This window comes from Anomaloglossus baeobatrachus, chromosome 2, assembly GCF_048569485.1.
Source record: "Anomaloglossus baeobatrachus isolate aAnoBae1 chromosome 2, aAnoBae1.hap1, whole genome shotgun sequence".
Taxonomy (NCBI): Eukaryota; Metazoa; Chordata; class Amphibia; order Anura; family Aromobatidae; genus Anomaloglossus; species Anomaloglossus baeobatrachus.
The window spans coordinates 680,236,479-680,255,857 of record NC_134354.1 but is presented as its reverse complement, the minus strand read 5'-3'; the positions used below and the strand labels follow the sequence as shown (position 1 = coordinate 680,255,857).

Below are 19,379 nucleotides of genomic sequence, written 5' to 3'. Positions count from 1 at the left end.
TTACCAGAAAAGGATATGTAAGTTACTGCACAAAAGGTTGTAAATCATGGATTCTGCTAACCACTCCCGAGAACTAGCTTTAACCACTTCTCAACAAGTACAACAGTCCACTGTAAACCAATATCTTATCTCATTGCTTTTACGAACAAGACCCGTAAAACTAATGGATGTATATACACTGTGGGTGGAATAAGTATTGACCATAACACCAATTTTCTATGGCTGGGCCATTCTATCAGCTTTATTTTATTTCTCTAAAACCAATTAAGAGTTTCCTTGGCTGCGTGTTTGGGATAATTTTTCTCGCTGAAATGTCCACCCTCCTTTCATCCTCATCATCCTGGTAGATGGAAGCAGATTTTTATCAAGAATCTTTTAGTACATTTATCCATTCATCCTTCCTTCAAAGAAATGAAGTTTTCCAGTGTCATATGCTGAAAAAAAAAACAAAAACCCATGATGTTCCCACCTCCAAACCTCGCTGTTTGTATGGTGTTTCTGGGGAGATATGCTGTGCCTTTTGGCCTCCAAACATGGAGTGTATGATGGCATCCAAAGATTCAATTTTGTTCTCATTGTACCAGACCATATTGTCCCAGTATTTCACAGGCTTGTCTAAATGTTGTTGAGCAAATTTGTACTTGAACATGATTTTTCTTCAGCAATGGAGTCTTATGTGGTGAGCATGTATACATATAGCCTATGAAGGTTTAGTGTATTTCTTTTTGTTTACTTTTAAACAATTATATCTGCTTTTTCTAGGTCTTTTTGTAGGTCTCCACATGTGGTCTCTGGCTCTTGGACAGCTCTTCTGATAATTCTTTTCACTCCTGTGTTCATGTTTGGTTTATGGTGAAATAATGTTTTTTCTATTTCCGTTTTATGGCCCCAACAGTGCTCACTGGAACTTTCGCAGTTTAGAGATTCTGTAACCAATGTTACCAGTATGTGTTGCAACAATCAGGTTGCGAACGTCTTGAGACAGCTCACTGGTTTTACCTATCATGAGATGTTTCTTGTGTAGCACTGTGATAATGAGACAACTTTTAATAGGCCATCATTTGAGCCAGCTGATATTATTTTTCAATAAGTGGCAGTATTGTTTCTAATTACTGCTGGGTTTCAGCTGGTGTCATGACTTTCCTTGGCTTTTTGTATCTCTCTTTCTGCATGTGTTCAATACCTTTTCCCTGTATCATTTCTAATTATAATAACATAAATTATGGACCTCTTTGGTTTGATTCATCTGCCTGTATGGATTATTTCTGTCGTTAGCGACATCTTGCGAGAAATACTTGTCAATAGCATGTTTATAAATATATTAGAAAACTGATAATGCGTTCAATACTCATTTCACCCACTGTGTATGTATATATATATATATATATATATATACAGTTAGGTCCAGAAATATTTGGACAGTGACACAATTTTCGCGAGTTGGGCTCTGCATGCCACCACATTGGATTTGAAATGACACCTCTACAACAGAATTCAAGTGCAGATTGTAACGTTTAATTTGAAGGTTTGAACAAAAATATCTGATAGAAATTGTAGGAATTGTACACATTTCTTTACAAACACTCCACATTTTAGGAGGTCAAAAGTAATTGGACAAATAAACCAAACCCAAACAAAATATTTTTATTTTCAATATTTTGTTGCGAATCCTTTGGAGGCAATCACTGCCTTAAGTCTGGAAGCCATGGACATCACCAAACACTGGGTTTCCTCCTTCTTAATGCTTTGCCAGGCCTTTACAGCCGCAGCCTTCAGGTCTTGCTTGTTTGTGGGTCTTTCCGTCTTAAGTCTGGATTTGAGCAAGTGAAATGCATGCTCAATTGGGTTAAGATCTGGTGATTGACTTGGCCATTGCAGAATGTTCCACTTTTTTGCACTCATGAACTCCTGGGTAGCTTTGGCTGTATGCTTGGTGTCATTGTCCATTTGTACTATGAAGCGCCGTCCGATCAACTTTGCGGCATTTGGCTGAATCTGGGCTGAAAGTATATCCCGGTACACTTCAGAATTCATCCGGCTACTCTTGTCTGCTGTTATGTCATCAATAAACACAAGTGACCCAGTGCCATTGAAAGCCATGCATGCCCATGCCATCACGTTGCCTCCACCATGTTTTACAGAGGATGTGGTGTGCCTTGGATCATGTGCCGTTCCCTTTCTTCTCCAAACTTTTTTCTTCCCATTATTCTGGTACAGGTTGATCTTTGTCTCATCTGTCCATAGAATACTTTTCCAGAACTGAGCTGGCTTCATGAGGTGTTTTTCATCAAATTTAACTCTGGCCTGTCTATTTTTGGAATTGATGAATGGTTTGCATCTAGATGTGAACCCTTTGTATTTACTTTCATGGAGTCTTCTCTTTACTGTTGACTTAGAGACAGATACACCTACTTCACTGAGAGTGTTCTGGACTTCAGTTGATGTTGTGAACGGGTTCTTCTTCACCAAAGAAAGCATGCGGTGATCATCCACCACTGTTGTCATCCGTGGACGCCCAGGCCTTTTTGAGTTCCCAAGCTCACCAGTCAATTCCTTTTTTCTCAGAATGTACCCAACTGTTGATTTTGCTACTCCAAGCATGTCTGCTATCTCTCTGATGGATTTTTTCTTTTTTTCAGCCTCAGGATGTTCTGCTTCACCTCAATTGAGAGTTCCTTAGATCGCATGTTGTCTGGTCACAGCAACAGCTTCCAAATGCAAAACCACACACCTGTAATCAACCCCAGACCTTTTAACTACTTCATTGATTACAGGTTAACGAGGGAGATGCCTTCAGAGTTAATTGCAGCCCTTAGAGTCCCTTGTCCAATTACTTTTGGTCCCTTGAAAAAGAGGAGGCTATGCATTACAGAGCTATGATTCCTAAAACCTTTCTCCGATTTGGATGTGAAAACTCTCATATTGCAGCTGGGAGTGTGCACTTTCAGCCCATATTATATATATAATTGTATTTCTGAACATGTTTTTGTAAACAGCTAAAATAACAAAACTTGTGTCACTGTCCAAATATTTCTGGACCTAACTGTATATATATATATATATATATATATATATATATATATATATATATATGTACACACACATCACACAGTGCTTATCTAAATGAGAATATGAATAAAATGCACATTTAACATAAGAGCATCTATGTAACTGAGCCCACTTCATAATGGCAAGTGATGTCTCTGTTATAGAGCCGGCATCTGCCTCTTATAGAAGCGATGTGAGCTAGCTCTGTTCGCTGTTTATTTAGATGCTGCTATTAATGACCGACATTGACATTTAATTAGATGGGCCACATGCTTACCTGTACCCATTGGCCCCCACAACATAAGGTAGCTGGGGACCTACTCAAGGTCCCTGTTACTGAAGGTTTCATAGAAGAAGGTCTGCTTAACTATTTAGTGTAATACTTTATTGTACTATATATCGTATTCCTATAATACTACAGTATTGCATTATATAGTACAAGTGATCAAACAAGTAACGCTTCCAGTCCCCTAGGAGGACTAACAAGTCTAAAATTAAGTTAAAAACTTTCTTTGCAAAGTTCTGAGTTTAGTTTTATTATAAAAAGAAACCAAATGAAGCTGCACTATAGGACCTCAATAATATCGAATGTAATTAAGGTGCCACAAATACTAAAATGCTGATCAACTTTGAAATGTCTTAAATTTAAGCAGTACAAGCAAATGTCTAGGTATTGGTGCCAGTAAACAGGTTGGTAACTGGCTGCAACCCACCAACCTATGGTATAAAAAAAAGCAAAAAAAAAAGTGGGCAGCACTCAAGTGCAAGTCCCATACAAGAAAACTAGCGTGAACACTGGCCAATGTTTTGACGTCCACTTGGTCAAATATCAGCATTCCACTCATCTTTCATGTATCTAAAACAGAGAAAAAGAGGACACGTCATCGGAAAATGGCGACCCACAGACAATATTCTTCACAACAAAGGGTTTTAAGGGTGAACAGAAATGTGGGTTTCGCCTAGTGGCTTTTTCATAGGGCTGAATTTTTTTAACCACTTAAATTAAAAAAATACATAAATTTGGTATTGATGTAATCATAACGTGAAGGATCATGAATCCGGTATTTTTATCACAAAATGAAAACCCTCTTTCTCACCATTTCACCCCAGTTTTACATTTCTTCCTATTTTTCAGTGGGTAAAGTGATTGGGGTTATTAAAAACTACAACTTATCTTGTAAAGAAGCAAGCACTTGTCCAGCTATGTTGACTGAAATAATATAAAAGTTAATGCTCTTGTAACAAGGGGAGAAGAGGAAAAAAGCACAAAAGCAAAATATGGCGCAGTCCTAAAGGTGTTTGTGTAAGTGACAACTCTGCAGCTAGTCTATTTTATAGTGTGCAGCTGTGACTAAAGTCAGCCATCAGATAAGTAGCTAGGAGACCCTCAGTACCATTCATAAGGCTCATTGTTAATAGCCTGATTGACCGCCACACATTGATTTGATATACTTTCCGCCTTCTTGTTATGTATTTGCAGCATTGACAAAGCAAAAGCTCTATCCCTACTACTTCATGCAGCTGACATCAGCCACCCCACCAAGCAGTGGAAAGTGCATGCACGGTGGACCAAAGCCCTAATGGAGGAGTTCTTCAGACAGGTAAAAGTAACCGCAGCATAATAATAATAAAAGTCAACTCAGTTATTTTACTAAACGGATCTGTGAAAAAATATTAAATTACACCCTACAACTTTTGAGATTTGAGGGGCATTAAGTATTGAGGGATATTAAATACTGTTAAGCGGGCTTTACACGCTGTAATATCGATAGCGATATCGCTAGCGAGCGTACCCGCCCCCGTCAGTTGTGCGTCACGGGAAATCGCTGCCCGTGGAGCACAACAACGCTAACACCCGACACACGGACTTACCTGCCTAGCGTCGTCGCTGTGGCCGGCGAACCGCCTCCGTTCTAAGGGGGCAGTTCGTTTGGTGTCACAGCGACATCATTAAACGGCCGCCCAATAGAAGCGGAGGGGCGGAGATGAGCAGGCCAAACATCCCGCCCACCTCCTTTCTTCCTCATTGCGGGTGACTGCAGGTACGATGTTGTTCCTCGTTCCTGCGGTGTCACACATAGCGATGTGTGCTGCCGCAGGAACAACGAACAACCTTCGTCCTGCAACAGTAACGATAATCAGGATTACAACGACTGGACAACGATCAACGATTAGGTGAGTATTTTTAATCGTTAACGGTCGTTCGTGCGTTTCACACGCAACGACGTCGCTAACGAGGCCAGATTGCGTTACAAATTCCATGACCCCAACGACATCTCATTAGCGATGTCGTTGCGTGTAAACCCTGCTTTATTGCTGTGAAGTCTGTGGATAGAGGGACCCTTCTCAAAGTTCACATTTCCAGCATCTTATGTAATCATATGATACATTACACACTTAACTATACTCTAGTCCAGCATCCTAAAAGCACATACAAGAAGCTCTCTATCATTCTTAGATGGGTACATAACCCTATTGACAACTCTTAAAGGTGAAATCATGGCATCACCATTGTCTGGGTAATGTGGCTAGCTCATGGCATCACCATTGTGTGGGTAATGTGGCTAGCTCATGGCATCACCATTGTCTGGGTAATGTAGCTAGCTCATGGCATCACCATTGTCTGTGTAATGTAGCTAGCTCATGACATCACCATTGTCTGGGCAACACTCCTATAATCAGTAAAAATATGAACATAGACAAAATAATACCCAACCCACTATATCACACCATCACATCAAGTTATCGTTTTATTCAACTTTTTATGACTTACAGTATTTTTTTCATTTTATAAGACACACTGGATTATAAGACACACCCCAAATTTGGAGAAAAAAAAAGATAAAAAAAAAATATGATGTCTGTTTTATAATCTGATGGTTCTTTACCAGGGAAAGGAGGCAGCAGTGGAGCGGGGGTCACAGGAGGCAGGGGTGGTACTTGAGTACTCCAATGTTGCCAGTGTTACAGAGGGGGGCCCAGATACTCACTGCGGGTGCTGCTCTGCTCTGTGTGGGGCTGGTGACGCGGCTCTGCTCTGTGCATGGTGGCTCTGCTCTGAGCGGGGGGCGGTGAGGCACCGGCCATTCTGAAGATGACTATGGTCAGCGATGAGGGTTTAAAATAATGGCGGCTGGAGTCGTAGATGAGAGCTTGAGCTGAGAGCTCCATCTGCACATGCGCTGACTCTAGGCGCCATTATTTGAAGCCCTGACCGCCAACATCTTCAGAATGACCGCCCGCCACACAGAGCAGCCCCGTTCAGAGCAGAGCCCTGCCTCATAGAGCCGCGCCACCCAACGCACAGAACAGCGCTGCACAGAGCAGCTCCGGAAGCATACCACACAGCACATTACCCCTCCCTCCTGTAACCCCTGTCCACCACACCCTGGTAAGCTACATTCGGATTTGAAGACACAACCCTCATTTTCCTCCCAAATTTTTATCTTATATTTGAAAATTACGGTATATGCCCATATAGATGCCTTAGGAGGATTGATCCTACTGACAGATTCATTTAACTATGCCATTGTTTGTACTCAATAATAAGCATGTGAATGTGTCTTTAAACAACAATGCCTATGTAAATTGATACGAACAGAACTTTGATTTATAACATAGACCTGATTTTTTGTTATTCTAATCATTTCCTTTCACCACATTGTGTAACCCTAGAAATAACAACAATACATCAGATTACTTTATGATCCTAATAACATACACATTGTGCGTCTTGCTGTGATTATTACATGATATTACATTTCTATTTAGACATTTTAATTTTAAATTAAAAATATAAATCTAAAAATGGAGCGATTGCCGACTACAAAATGTCTGTGTCATTAGACATCTATTACTTAACAAGTCAAGAACATACAGACTGTTCTTTTCAAGCTGTTGTTCTCTTTTGTTTGGTCCTTAAGAATAATAACAATTAACATTTGATTTATAGAAATGAGCTTTAATTCTAAAAATCCATTCCTTGCTGGCGGAGTTGTATTGAGTGTGCCACGCAAAGTAGTATTGATTTCTAACCGTGAAAGACTTTAAAGACTATGAATTTGCAAACACAAAAAATTATGTTACATACATTATATGCCAACCATCTATATACATAATTGCCAAATTCTATCTGTGTGTAACAGAAATCCCGCATCGCTGATTGGTCGTGCCAGCCACGCGGGATTTGAACCATGCTTCGCTGATTCGCCACACACAGACACCGCCGCACACAGAAGCCTCTATATATAGCCCAGCAGCCTGTATATACACCTCAGCAGCCTTTATATAAACACCAGCATATACACCCCAGCAGCCTTTATATACACACCAGCATATACACCCCAGCAGCCTTTATATACACACCAGCATATACACCCCAGCAGCCATTATATACACACAGCATATACACCCCAGCAGCCATTATATACACACCAGCATATACACCCCAGCAGCCTTTATATACACACCAGCATATACAACCCAGCAGCCTTTATATACACATCAGCATATACACCCCAGCAGCCTTTATATACACCCCACAAGCCAAAGCCTCTATATACACCACAGCAACAGCCTCCAGCACACAGTAAAAAAAAACGATTATTCTCACCTTGCACTTTCTTCTCTTTTCATACTCTGTAGTACTTTCTCCCTCCCCTCGCTGGCCCTGCAGGCTGGGACATGCGGCTGCTTCTTATTTTCTCCTCAGCATGTCCTGCCCGCCTCTCTGCTCAGCTGCCTCCGGATTGGATGTGGGTGTTGCTGAGGGAGTGGTGCGGGCCCCTTAGATACCCGACTGCGGCCTTAGCAATGTGACACGGACTGTCACAGAACCTATGTTAGAGAGCAAATGGAGGGGAGAGGGGAAAATTAGCAAATGCAGGGGAAAATAATGATTGTGGTGTGACGTTGCATTTTCAAGAGTTAAAATGAGATCCAACGTCAAGGTTCAAGTTTTTGATACCCCTTTACAAAGAAAGATGCTTATAGATAGTCAAAAGGAATGTGGTGTACAAAAATATTTTAGGCTGATATCGTTAACCAATATATTATAGTGTCGATGTACTTCTTCCGTCCAATGATTTATTTAAATACAGTTAGATATTCATGTAATAGTTTATACCGTATTTTTCGCTTTATAAGATGCACTTTTTTCCCCCCAAAATTGTGGGGAAAATAGGGGTGTATCTTACAAAGTGAATGTAACTTACCGGGCAGTAATGCGGCGGTGGAGTGAGTCACAGGAGGCTGGTGCTGCCGCTGAAGCGGAGGCGGCCGCCATGGATCCCCCGGCAACCGGCTGCGGTGGCGGCCGCCATGGATCCCGCGGCAATCGGCTGCGGTGGCGGCCGCCATGGATCCCCCGGCAATCCGAAGCGGAGGCGGCCGCCATGGATCCCCCGGCAATCGGCTGCGGTGGCGGCCGCCATGGATCCCGCGGCAATCGGCTGCGGTGGCGGCCGCCACGGATCCCCCGGCAATTGGCTGCGGTGGCGGCCGCCATGGATCCCCCGGCAATCAGCTGCGGTGGTGGCCGCCATGGATCCCCCGGCAATCGGCTGCGGTGGCGGTCACCATAGCCGAAATCTTTATCTGTGCCTGCGCTGCCTCCAATGCGACTTCCGGAAAATGGCTGCGGAGGTGACGCAGGCGCAGATGGAGATCTCAGAGAAGCGAGATCTCCATCTGCGCATGCGCCGCCTTCAGTAGCCATTTTCCTGAAGTCCATCGCGTCGGAGGCTACGCAGGCGCAGATAGAGATTGCGGCTCTCGAAGATCGCGATCTGCGCATGCGCGGGCTCCATTTTAGGTCTCCGCAGCAGGCGGAGACTATCATAAGAAAGAGGAGAGAGAGAAGAACGATTCTCCTCCTCCTCGCTAGGGCTGGATGCTGATTGGTAGAGACAACTTCTGCAGAGCTGCCTCCACCAATCAGTGATCTGAGCCTGACAAAGTGTTGTCAGTTGAACGAAGAGTCCTAATAGGTGAGCAAAAAACACTGAAGGGGAACACAACCCCCATCATCAGCCTTCAGAATATACTGTATCAATCGGTGTATTCTGAAGGATGATGGGGGCTGTAGTCCTTTAGTGTAAACACTCCAGGGAGGGACTAATGTAGTGGCCAAAGTTAAACCTAAGAATTTGATCACTACCCAAAAAAAGAGCCAATGTGATCACACACACTCATGTAGTTCACAGTGAATCATACAACCTACAAAGAACTACAACACTTTTACATAGAAAATATCTTTATTAAGAGAATATGTATATAAAACAAGATAAAAATGCACAGCAATACAATGACATGAGGAAAGGAGACAGCTTTTTCTCTGATTGAAATCACATGGTGGCCAGCAATAATAAATATATATTTCCTAGTCAGATGAAGTGTAAACAAAATCCCCTCTGAAAATTACTTTCAGGAATTTATTTCAAAAAATTCATCCGACTGAATAAAATTGAATACTTTGGCCAAACATACAATGAAAAAGTCTCAAAAGCTGAACCCAAAGTCTGTACACCCTGTACAGCAAATGGATGGCAAGAAGAAGTCAGGACAGTATGTCTATAGCAAGAGTGACAGATGTGACACTGCACGGACTGTAGAAATGCATGAACATTTAGTAGTGTAATGGGGAATGTCAGGAGTCAATGCCATTTATAAATAGGTGATGCCATAACCAAATGAAAGGAATATGGGGTAATAATAACAAGAAATGAGAGTCCTGACATGCCGTAACACACAAAATAGTCACATGCAAGTGTACAAAAACATCTAGAGTAATCACATACTGTATCTTACCATGGTATATATCTGACATTCCCCATTACACTACTAAATGTTCATGCATTTCTACAGTCCGTGCAGTGTCACATCTGTCACTCTTGCTATAGACATACTGTCCTGATTTCTTCTTGCCATCCATTTGCTGTACAGGGTGTACAGACTTTGGGTTCAGCTTTTGAGACTTTTTCATTGTATGTTTGGCCAAAGTATTCAATTTTATTCAGTCGGATGAATTTTTTGAAATAAATTCCTGGAAGTAATTTTCAGAGGGGATTTTGTTTACACTTCATCTGACTAGGAAATATATATTTATTATTGCTGGCCACCATGTGATTTCAATCAGAGAAAAAGCTGTCTCCTATCCTCATGTCATTGTATTGCTGTGCATTTTTATCTTGTTTTATATACATATTCTCTTAATAAAGATATTTTCTATGTAAAAGTGTTGTAGTTCTTTGTAGGTTGTAGTGGCCAAAGAGTAAATGTGACTACCACCCCCCTCATCTTTCAGAATACAGCCATGTATGGTATACAGTACATGGGTGTATTCCTAAGGATGAGGGGGGTGGTTGTCCCAGATCCCCATAAAAGTGCATCATGCAGGTCCCCCATAGCCGTGTCATCCACGGATCCCACATAACAGTGCATCATCCACAGGTCCCCATAATCGTGCGTCATCCACAGGTCCCCCATAGCAATGTGTCATCCACAGGTCCCCCATAATAGTGCATCATCCACAGATCCCTCACAGCAGTGTCATCCACAGGTCCCCCATAATAGTGCATCATCCACAGGTCCCCCACAGCAGTGTCATCCACAGGTCCCCCATAATAGTGCGTCATCCACATGTCCCCCATAATAGTGCGTCATCCACAGTTCCCCCATAGCAATGCGTCATCCACAGGTCCCCCATAATAGTGCGTCATCCACAGATCCCCCACAGCAGTGTCATCCACAGGTCCACCATAATAGTGCATCATCCACAGGTCCCCCACAGCAGTGTTATCCACGGGTCCCCCATAATAGTGCGTCATCCACATGTCCCCCATAATAGTGCGTCATCCACAGGTCCCCCATAATAGTGCGTCATCCACAGGTCCCCCATAATAGTGCGTCATCCACAGGTCCCCCATAGCAGTGCGTCATCCACAGGTCCCCCATAACAGTGCATCATCCTCAGGTCCCCCATAACAGTGTGTCATCCACAGGTCCCCCATAACAGTGCGCCATCCACAGGTCCCCCATAGCAGTGCGTTATCCACAGGTTCCCCACAGCAGTGCATCATCCACAGATCCCCCCCCATAACAGACCCTCCTTTTGAGTCTAAATTGTTAAAATAATGTTTTTTTTAATTTTATTAAAATGTTTTAGCACACTATTTGGCTCAATTTTTTTTTTAATTTTTCTCCTCTAAAGCCTAGGTGCGTCTTATAATCAGGTGCGTCTTATAATCAGGTGCGTCTTATAAAGCGAAAAATACGGTATATTTTAATGATCTGTTTAATAATTTCGTTTATTTGTATTAAGTTCTACGAACAATAACATTTAATGATAATGTATATATTTCACCCTGTATATTCATTGCATTATTCTTAAATCTTCATAAGTAAACTACATACATATTCTAGAATACCCGATGCGCTAGAATCGGGCCACAATCTAGTGTCTAATAAGTGGGAGTCCTAGGATAACCCCAACAATGTGTAACTATGAGGTCTCCCAAAAAGACAATATTCACTGCTATTTGACAATTTATTATTTATCTTATTTCTTACATTACACCAAAGCCAATGATTGGAATATTGGTTTCTAATAGTGATGGGCGCACCCGGACTGTAAACACGTTTGTTCCTATCCCCCTATAACTTCTACCACCATTTTCAATTGCCAGATTCTGGTCCTCATAGATGTATATGGGGAGCAACGTCCCGCCAGATACAGTGCCTACAAGTAGTCTTCAACCCCCTGCAGATTTAGCAGGTTTGATAAGATGCAAATAAGTTAGAGCCTGCAAACTTCAAACAAGAGCAGGATTTATTAACAGATGCATAAATCTTACAAACCAACAAGTTATGTTGCTCAGTTAAATTTTAATAAATTTTCAACATAAAAGTGTGGGTCAATTATTATTCAACCCCTAGGTTTAATATTTTGTGGAATAACCCTTGTTTGCAATTACAGCTAATAATCGTCTTTTATAAGACCTGATCAGGCCGGCACAGGTCTCTGGAGTTATCTTGGCCCACTCCTCCATGCAGATCTCTCCAAGTTATCTAGGTTCTTTGGGTGTCTCATGTGGACTTTAATCTTGAGCTCCTTCCACAAGTTTTCAATTGGGTTAAGGTCAGGAGACTGACTAAGCCACTGCAACACCTTGATTTTTTCCCTCTTGAACCAGGCCTTGGTTTTCTTGGCTGTGTGCTTTGGGTCGTTGTCTTGTTGGAAGATGAAATGACGACCCACCTTAAGATCCTTGATGGAGGAGCGGAGGTTCTTGGCCAAAATCTCCAGGTAGGCCGTGCTATCCATCTTCCCATGGATGCGGACCAGATGGCCAGGCCCCTTGGCTGAGAAACAGCCCCACAGCATGATGCTGCCACCACCATGCTTGACTGTAGGGATGGTATTCTTGGGGTCGTATGTAGTGCCATCCAGTCTCCAAACGTCACGTGTGTGGTTGGCACCAAAGATCTCGATCTTGGTCTCATCAGACCAGAGAACCTTGAACCAGTCTGTCTCAGAGTCCTCCAAGTGATCATGAGCAAACTGTAGACGAGCCTTGAGATGACGCTTTGAAAGTAAAGGTACCTTACGGGCTCGTCTGGAACGGAGACCATTGCGGTGGAGTACGTTACTTATGGTATTGACTGAAACCAATGTCCCCACTGCCATGAGATCTTCCCGGAGCTCCTTCCTTGTTGTCCTTGGGTTAGCCTTGACTCTTCGGACAAGCCTGGCCTCGGCACAGGTGGAAACTTTCAAGGCTGTCCAGGCCGTGGAAGGCTAACAGTAGTTCCATAAGCCTTCCACTTCCGGATGATGCTCCCAACAGTGGAGACAGGTAGGCCCAACTCCTTGGAAAGGGTTTTGTACCCCTTACCAGCCTTGTGACCCTCCACGATCTTGTCTCTGATGGCCTTGGAATGATCCTTTGTCTTTCCCATGTTGACCAAGTATGAGTGCTGTTCACAAGTTTGGGGAGGGTCTTAATTAGTCAGAAAAGGCTGGAAAAATAGATAATTAATCCAAACATGTGAAGCTCATTGTTCTTTGTGCCTGAAATACTTCTTAATACTTTAGGGGAACCAAACAGAATTCTGGTGGATTGAGGGGTTGAATAATAAATGACACTCTGAATTAACTTTTCACAATTTAAAAAAAAAAAAAAAAAAAAAAAAAGAAATAACATTCTTTTTTGCTGCAGTGCATTTCACACTTCCAGGCTGATCTACAGTCCAAATGTCACAATGCCAAGTTAATTACGAATGTGTAAACCTGCTAAATCTGCAGGGGGTTGAATACTACTTGTAGGCACTGTATCTGGGATCAATTTTGGACTGGAACCGATTTTTTTTAAGTTTGGTTGGTCCTGCCGATCCTGGATATCTGCGAGTTCACCCATCACTAGTTTCTAATCATTCCCTCATGTAAACATTATCATTGAACAGCCAATATGAAAGAAAACGCTCATTTGTAGGATGATCTTATATTTTATGGGGATCCTAAATTCATATACCGCACTCCACCTCATGTAAACAGAATATACTGATGACAATAATAAATATGAGAGCGAATCTTTCTTTTGAGCCCACTCACACTTTTTGTTTAATGAAAATAAACGCAAATGAACATTAACCGGTGCTTTTTACATAAGGAAAACCTTACCATGTGAAAAGACCCTTACCTTCTTACTGTAATGGGCTCACCTAATAAGGTAGATTTTCTAAGTCACAGCTCTGGATGGACAGTTCAGACTAAAGGTGATGGTACAGGGTGCAGAAATTTCCGGATGTCTTGTGGAACAGGGAGGACCAGGACAGCAAAATATGTTGCAGGCAGACAAGCGGAGCAGGGAACACCAGATGACAGGGAGCCAAGAGTGACAGACAGCAGCTGAAGATGCATAGCCAGTGTAGAACTTTTAGCAGTGCTAGGAGTGTAAATCGTTTCAGAGACAAGTTTGTTATGCTTACAGCAGAGGAAGGGTTAATCAACAATCAAATGGATAGCCACTGAGAGTGTCGCGGGCGGGGAGGACGCCGCTGCGCTGCGCTCGCTAACGCTCGGGTCCGGCGCTGCTGCGATGGCTGCTCGGTGGCTCGAGCGGTGGGCCAGATCCAGGTACACGAGCGGCGCTCCTCGCCCATGAGTGAAAGGAGGGTAGTTTGGTTTGGGGATTTGGTCCGTGACGCCACCCATGGGTTGTGGTGAGGTTGGACACCACCGCTGCTGGTGACGGGGATCCCGGGAGCGATGGTAGGGAGCAGCTGGGATGTTGTTTCCCCCCTCCGTGGGTAGGTGTTGGTGGTCCCAGGGCCCGGTGAGGTGACGGGGAAGCAGGGTTGGCAAGGTGCAGGGTCGCCTGGACTGCGCAGCACGGTGCCGAACGACACGGTGGTACTCACTCAGCCACAAATGTACGCAAAGTCTCTGGTAAACCAAACGGCTGGATGGACGGGTCCCGCAGCCGGCTGCTGTGACTTCTCCTGGACGGTTGGTGGTGGCTGCCTTTCCCTGCACCTTTGTGTATGTTCGGTCCCGATGGATTCCCACCGGTAACCCGCTCCCCAGCGTGTATATGTGCCGGAGGAGCCCTTTTGCCCGCAGGCTCTGGCCCTTGGAACTCTAGCTGTGGCGGTAGCTGTATTTCCTTTTGCTGGTCGGACGGTTGCCTTCAATCGGGTCTTGGCTGTTAGGAAACCCCTGGGGTTCCGGTCACTGACGGATTTGACCTCTAATGGTGACTCCAAGCATGGTCGGGGTCCGCAGACCCTGCCTGTGTGTGCTGGCTTCACTTCGCTCCCCGGTTCGGTACCGGTGGGCCACCGCCCGTCCCCGGTACTAAGGTTCCGCATTGATTCACCTCTCCTGCAGACGGCCACCACCTTCTGCCAACCTTGCTCTTAGTGCCCAGGCCACACACCCGGACACGGTCAGTTTTCTCCTCACTTCTACTCCACTCCTCACTCCTTCACCTTCCTAACTGATCTCCCTTCCTTTTCCCGCCTCCAGGACTGTGAACTCCTCAGTGGGTGGGGCCAACCGCCTGGCTCCACCCCACCTGGTGTGGACATCAGCCCCTGGAGAGAGGCAACAAGGATTTTCTGTCTGGCTGATGTGCCTGTCTCAGGGTGGGGGTGTGTGTTGCAGTACCTGTGACGACCTGGCTAGTCCAGGGAGCCACAAGAGCAGTGGTGAACAGGCAAACTTGTTTGTAGAGACGATATATTCTAATCAAGAAGTGTTGTAGTGTGATCAAGTCCAGAGATGAGTTTGTTATGCTTATGTGATGCCCTGGCCGGGCCAGGTAGTCACAAATAAAGCCCAACACAACACCCGTCCCTCACAGGTGACATCAGCCAACCTTAAAACCCTAGTCAACTTCCTCGGGGCTTGATAGACACACCAGGGGGTGGAACCAGGCTCACCTAGGAGTCTAGACAGCCCGAGGGTGGGAAACAGTTCAGTTCAGTTGTAGAGTTCAAGGAGAGTGGAGGTCAGGCCTGTGTCTCAGGCCTGAAGGAAAACTGACAGGTACCAGGGTAGGAGCCCTGGTGCCTTTGGCTAAGAGGCAGACGGCGATCTCCGTCTGCAGGAGCCAGGAAAACAGCTCGGTGGAACTGAGGTGGACCGGGACAGGGTTGTAGTCTGCCGGTACCGACCAGGGGAACCGACTCGGAAACCGGAGCACACTGGGGGGTACTCAGACCCTGAAGCTAGGTCCAGAAGCGACTGAAACTGGTTAATTAACTGATTGCGGCCAGGACTAGAGGTCCTGTCCCACCCAAAATCCAGATTGAAGGCAACAGCCCACCGAGGGGAATAACAGGCCACTGCCACAGCTCAGAGATCCCACGGGCCAGCGTTTGCGGGCAAGGGCTCTTTAGGCCACATCCAGCCGGGAGCGGACTCCTGAAGTTGCAATCACAGGCAGTCCACCATTCTAAAAAAGGTGCAGAAGAAAGACCGAGACCACCAGCCGGGTGGGGGAACCAGAACACAGCCGGCTGCGGGCACCGACCACCATCACCTTGGTTTACCAGAGACTCGTGTGTTTCCTTTATAGTGAGTACACCAGCACCCTGCGGTCGCCCATCTCCTTGCACCACCAACCCAACGGGTCCCGGGGCCACCATCCCTGCCCACGGAGGGGTTAACAACTTGCTGCACAACATCTCCCCCGGGTGCCCCGTAACTGCAGCGGTGGTGTCCCATATCACCACATACCGTGGGTGGCGTCACGAACCTAGTACAGCCCAGCCCGTACATATACGTCCACCACCCCCCGACCCTTTTCATTCGGAGTGTCCGCGGGATTCCCCGGGTCCGGAGACCCTCGAGTCACCCACTGGAAGGTCCGGACCTGATCAGTGGCAGGCTGCTGGAACAGGGGCGGCACACTTACAGCAGATGAAGGGTTAGTTGCAGGTCTGAGCCAGCAAGTAAGTGCAGATTATAGAAACAAACAGGAGTTTGCTGAGTGGGCTACCAATGGAGGGAACGAAGAAGACCAATTTCAAACAAAAGTTAACACAATGTCACTTAAAGGGAAGGTGTTGTCCAAAAAATAAAAATTTCTATAACTGAAAAAATGTAAAGTATTAGGGTATGTGCCCACGATCAGGACTTACAGCGTCCTGACCTGCAGGTCCTGACCTGTGGGTCCACGAGTCTCCTCCACAGGAGAATGCAGGAGACCGCAGCTAGTCGTACCCACGATCAGGGTTCAGTGCACTGCGGTCTCTCGCTTGTGTTCTCCCTACGGAGGATGCATGTGATTCCGCAGCAAACAATTGACATGCTTCGGTGTGGAAAGACGCACCGCAAGTCAGTGTTTGCTGCGGAAAGAACAAGCATAGTGTGCAAGGGATTTCTAGAAATCCCGTCCACTATGCTTGTACTGTACAACGCAGCGTTTTGGACGCAGCTGAAGCATGCTGCGTCCAAAACGCAGGAAACACTGATCATGCGCACACACCCTTTTTGTTTTAATGTTTTGTTTAAATATTATTTGTTTTTAATTGAACAAAATATAAAAAAAAAATCAAAAGTTTGATATTTTGCACTTCTAAACACTAGAGGAAGCAGTTGCTGAAATCCTAGTGTAGAACTATCCTGGATTACAACTGCACTAAAAGTGGGCAGAATCTCATGTGTGTGATGTCACCTCCCTCTCCCATTCTGGGTGTCTCTAAAAGGATAAGGGAAGATGAAGTTTGGGGAGAACAGTGCAGAGCCATTTTGTTGGTGACCGCAAAGTGATCCTAATATGTCTAAAGTGTCACCAAGGACAGCTGGCATAGTTCTCCACTGTTTACTGTGCCCCATATTTCTGTGCTCCCATATTTCTGTGCCGCCATATACTGTGCCTCAATATTTCTGAGACATGATACTTCTGTGCCCCGATATTTCTGAGACCCCATATTCCTGTGCACTCATATTCCTGTGCACCCATATTCCTGTGCACCCATATTTCTGAGCCTCCATATTTCTGTGCCCCCATATTTCTGTGCTCTGAGCGTTGATAGGAGGAACTGCCAAGACACCAGGCTGACAAGAGAAGCTGCCGGCGGGGTTCGGAGGTGTGAGGTGACATGCGGCGAGGAGGGGCGATCTGCAGCCTGAGTCTGTCACACCGTGATCACTGCACTTCCGGCTGCCTGCACTCACCTCAGACCTCCGCCACCGGCAGCCTCTCCTGTCAGCCTGGTGTCTCGGCTGTTCCTCCTGTCAGCGATCAGAGTGAAGAGCAGTGAGGAGGTGCTGACAGGAGCAGCGACCCAGGCGAGCACATGCAGGGGAAGGGGAAGTTAGTGGGGGAGCAGCACACCAGGATCAGTTAGGGTGGGATAACTTATACCGGCACCGGTTCTCACCCCATTCCTGACCTCCGCTCCCCGCACTTCCTCTGTCTGTCTGTCTCATCAATTCCACCTGTCACAGCTTGACTAGCGCTGAGCACAGAGTGCGTGACCGGGGAAAATTGCAGCACACAGCATATGCTGTGGGCTCCACAAAGATGGCGGCGGTCTCCTCCCTCTGTTGTGATCTGGACAGCCCAGGAGGCGTTTCCAGCTCAAAGCAGGAAGCAGTCTACATGTTAAAGATAGGGTTGGAGCCCAACTATTAGCCTTTCTGTACAGGATCTGCATTATTTGAGATAACTGTCGTTACACAATAAAATTAAATAAAAGCTAAATAAACAATGAATTTAATTTTGTATTAAAAATAATTGATTCCATAATCACTATTATTAATACAATAATTATAAAACGCTTTAATACTCAGAAACACATGAGAGTCAGAGTCAGCCTTAAAGGGAACCTGACAGGTCCCCCATGCCCTCCAAACCACAAGAATTTGTGTTTATTTTTTTTTTTACCAAATACCCTAACCACCCATTGTGTTTAATACCTAATCTCATGTTTAAAAAAAGTCTTTATAAACTTTTTTTTTAATATATTAATTAGGCTTTTGAGTAGTCGATGGGACATTCGTTTCCCTAGACCAATGGGCCCACTCAGCATGTCTTCATGCCCCTATGGGCGTGATAACATGATTTGCAATAGTCGACGTCATCAGCAGTTCCCTGCGGCTTTCTTCACAACATCATATGTGTCTCTAAAGCTGGGTGTACGTGTCCTGGCTTAAGAGAGGCCTCCGTGAAACCGGGACTCACTTGGCTTCAGAGGTACAATGCTGAAATAAGCAGCTCGCATGCACAAAATTTGCAGAGAGATGATGCTGGTTGATGCAAATCATGTTATCATGACCACAGGGGTGTGATAATGTGTCAAGCGCCACTGAGTACTGCACCCATGCTGGGTGAGTGCAAACAGGTAATCCTAAAGGCTGAATAGGGTGTGTACGCACAGACACATAGTGACCAGGTCTAACACACCTTAGAGAGGACCCCTGGGCAGACCCAGGAGGGGGCGTGGCCTCCACATCTCAGCAAGTGGTGAGGAGAGAAGCTGGAAGCTAGGTGGCACAGGCAGTCAGAGGAGCTGGAGATAGCCAGTCTGAAGTGGAGACGCAGGAGAGCGGACACGCTAGTCAGACCCTGCTCATGTAGTGGCTGTTGGCAAGGGAGAACGGTCACCAGAAGTTGGACAGTAAGACGCTGTGAAAGTCAGCTGGTCGTGTACGGAGACTTCTGGAGGGTCTAGGCACGCACGGGGAACAGGTCCCTAGAGCCAGACATCCATTTAGTGGTCTACTAAACCTGCCGGTGGGTTGGACAACAAGTCCCACACCATCCAAAACAGAGTCCGAGCATCAGCAGCAACGAGGGGGCCCATAAGGAGGATCGAGCCTG

General features: G+C 45.3%; 1 protein-coding gene across 5 annotated transcripts in view; it reads left to right on the top strand.

Annotated features, from left to right (window-relative positions):
• Positions 1-19,379, top strand: part of PDE1B (phosphodiesterase 1B) — a 556,943-nt gene that overhangs the window by 525,642 nt on the left and 11,922 nt on the right. For all 5 annotated transcript variants that reach the window (XM_075337166.1, XM_075337165.1, XM_075337170.1 and 2 more), the window contains one exon: positions 4,529-4,649. In XM_075337166.1, the coding sequence (XP_075193281.1) occupies positions 4,529-4,649 (121 nt within the window). The remainder of the gene's footprint in view (positions 1-4,528; positions 4,650-19,379) is intronic.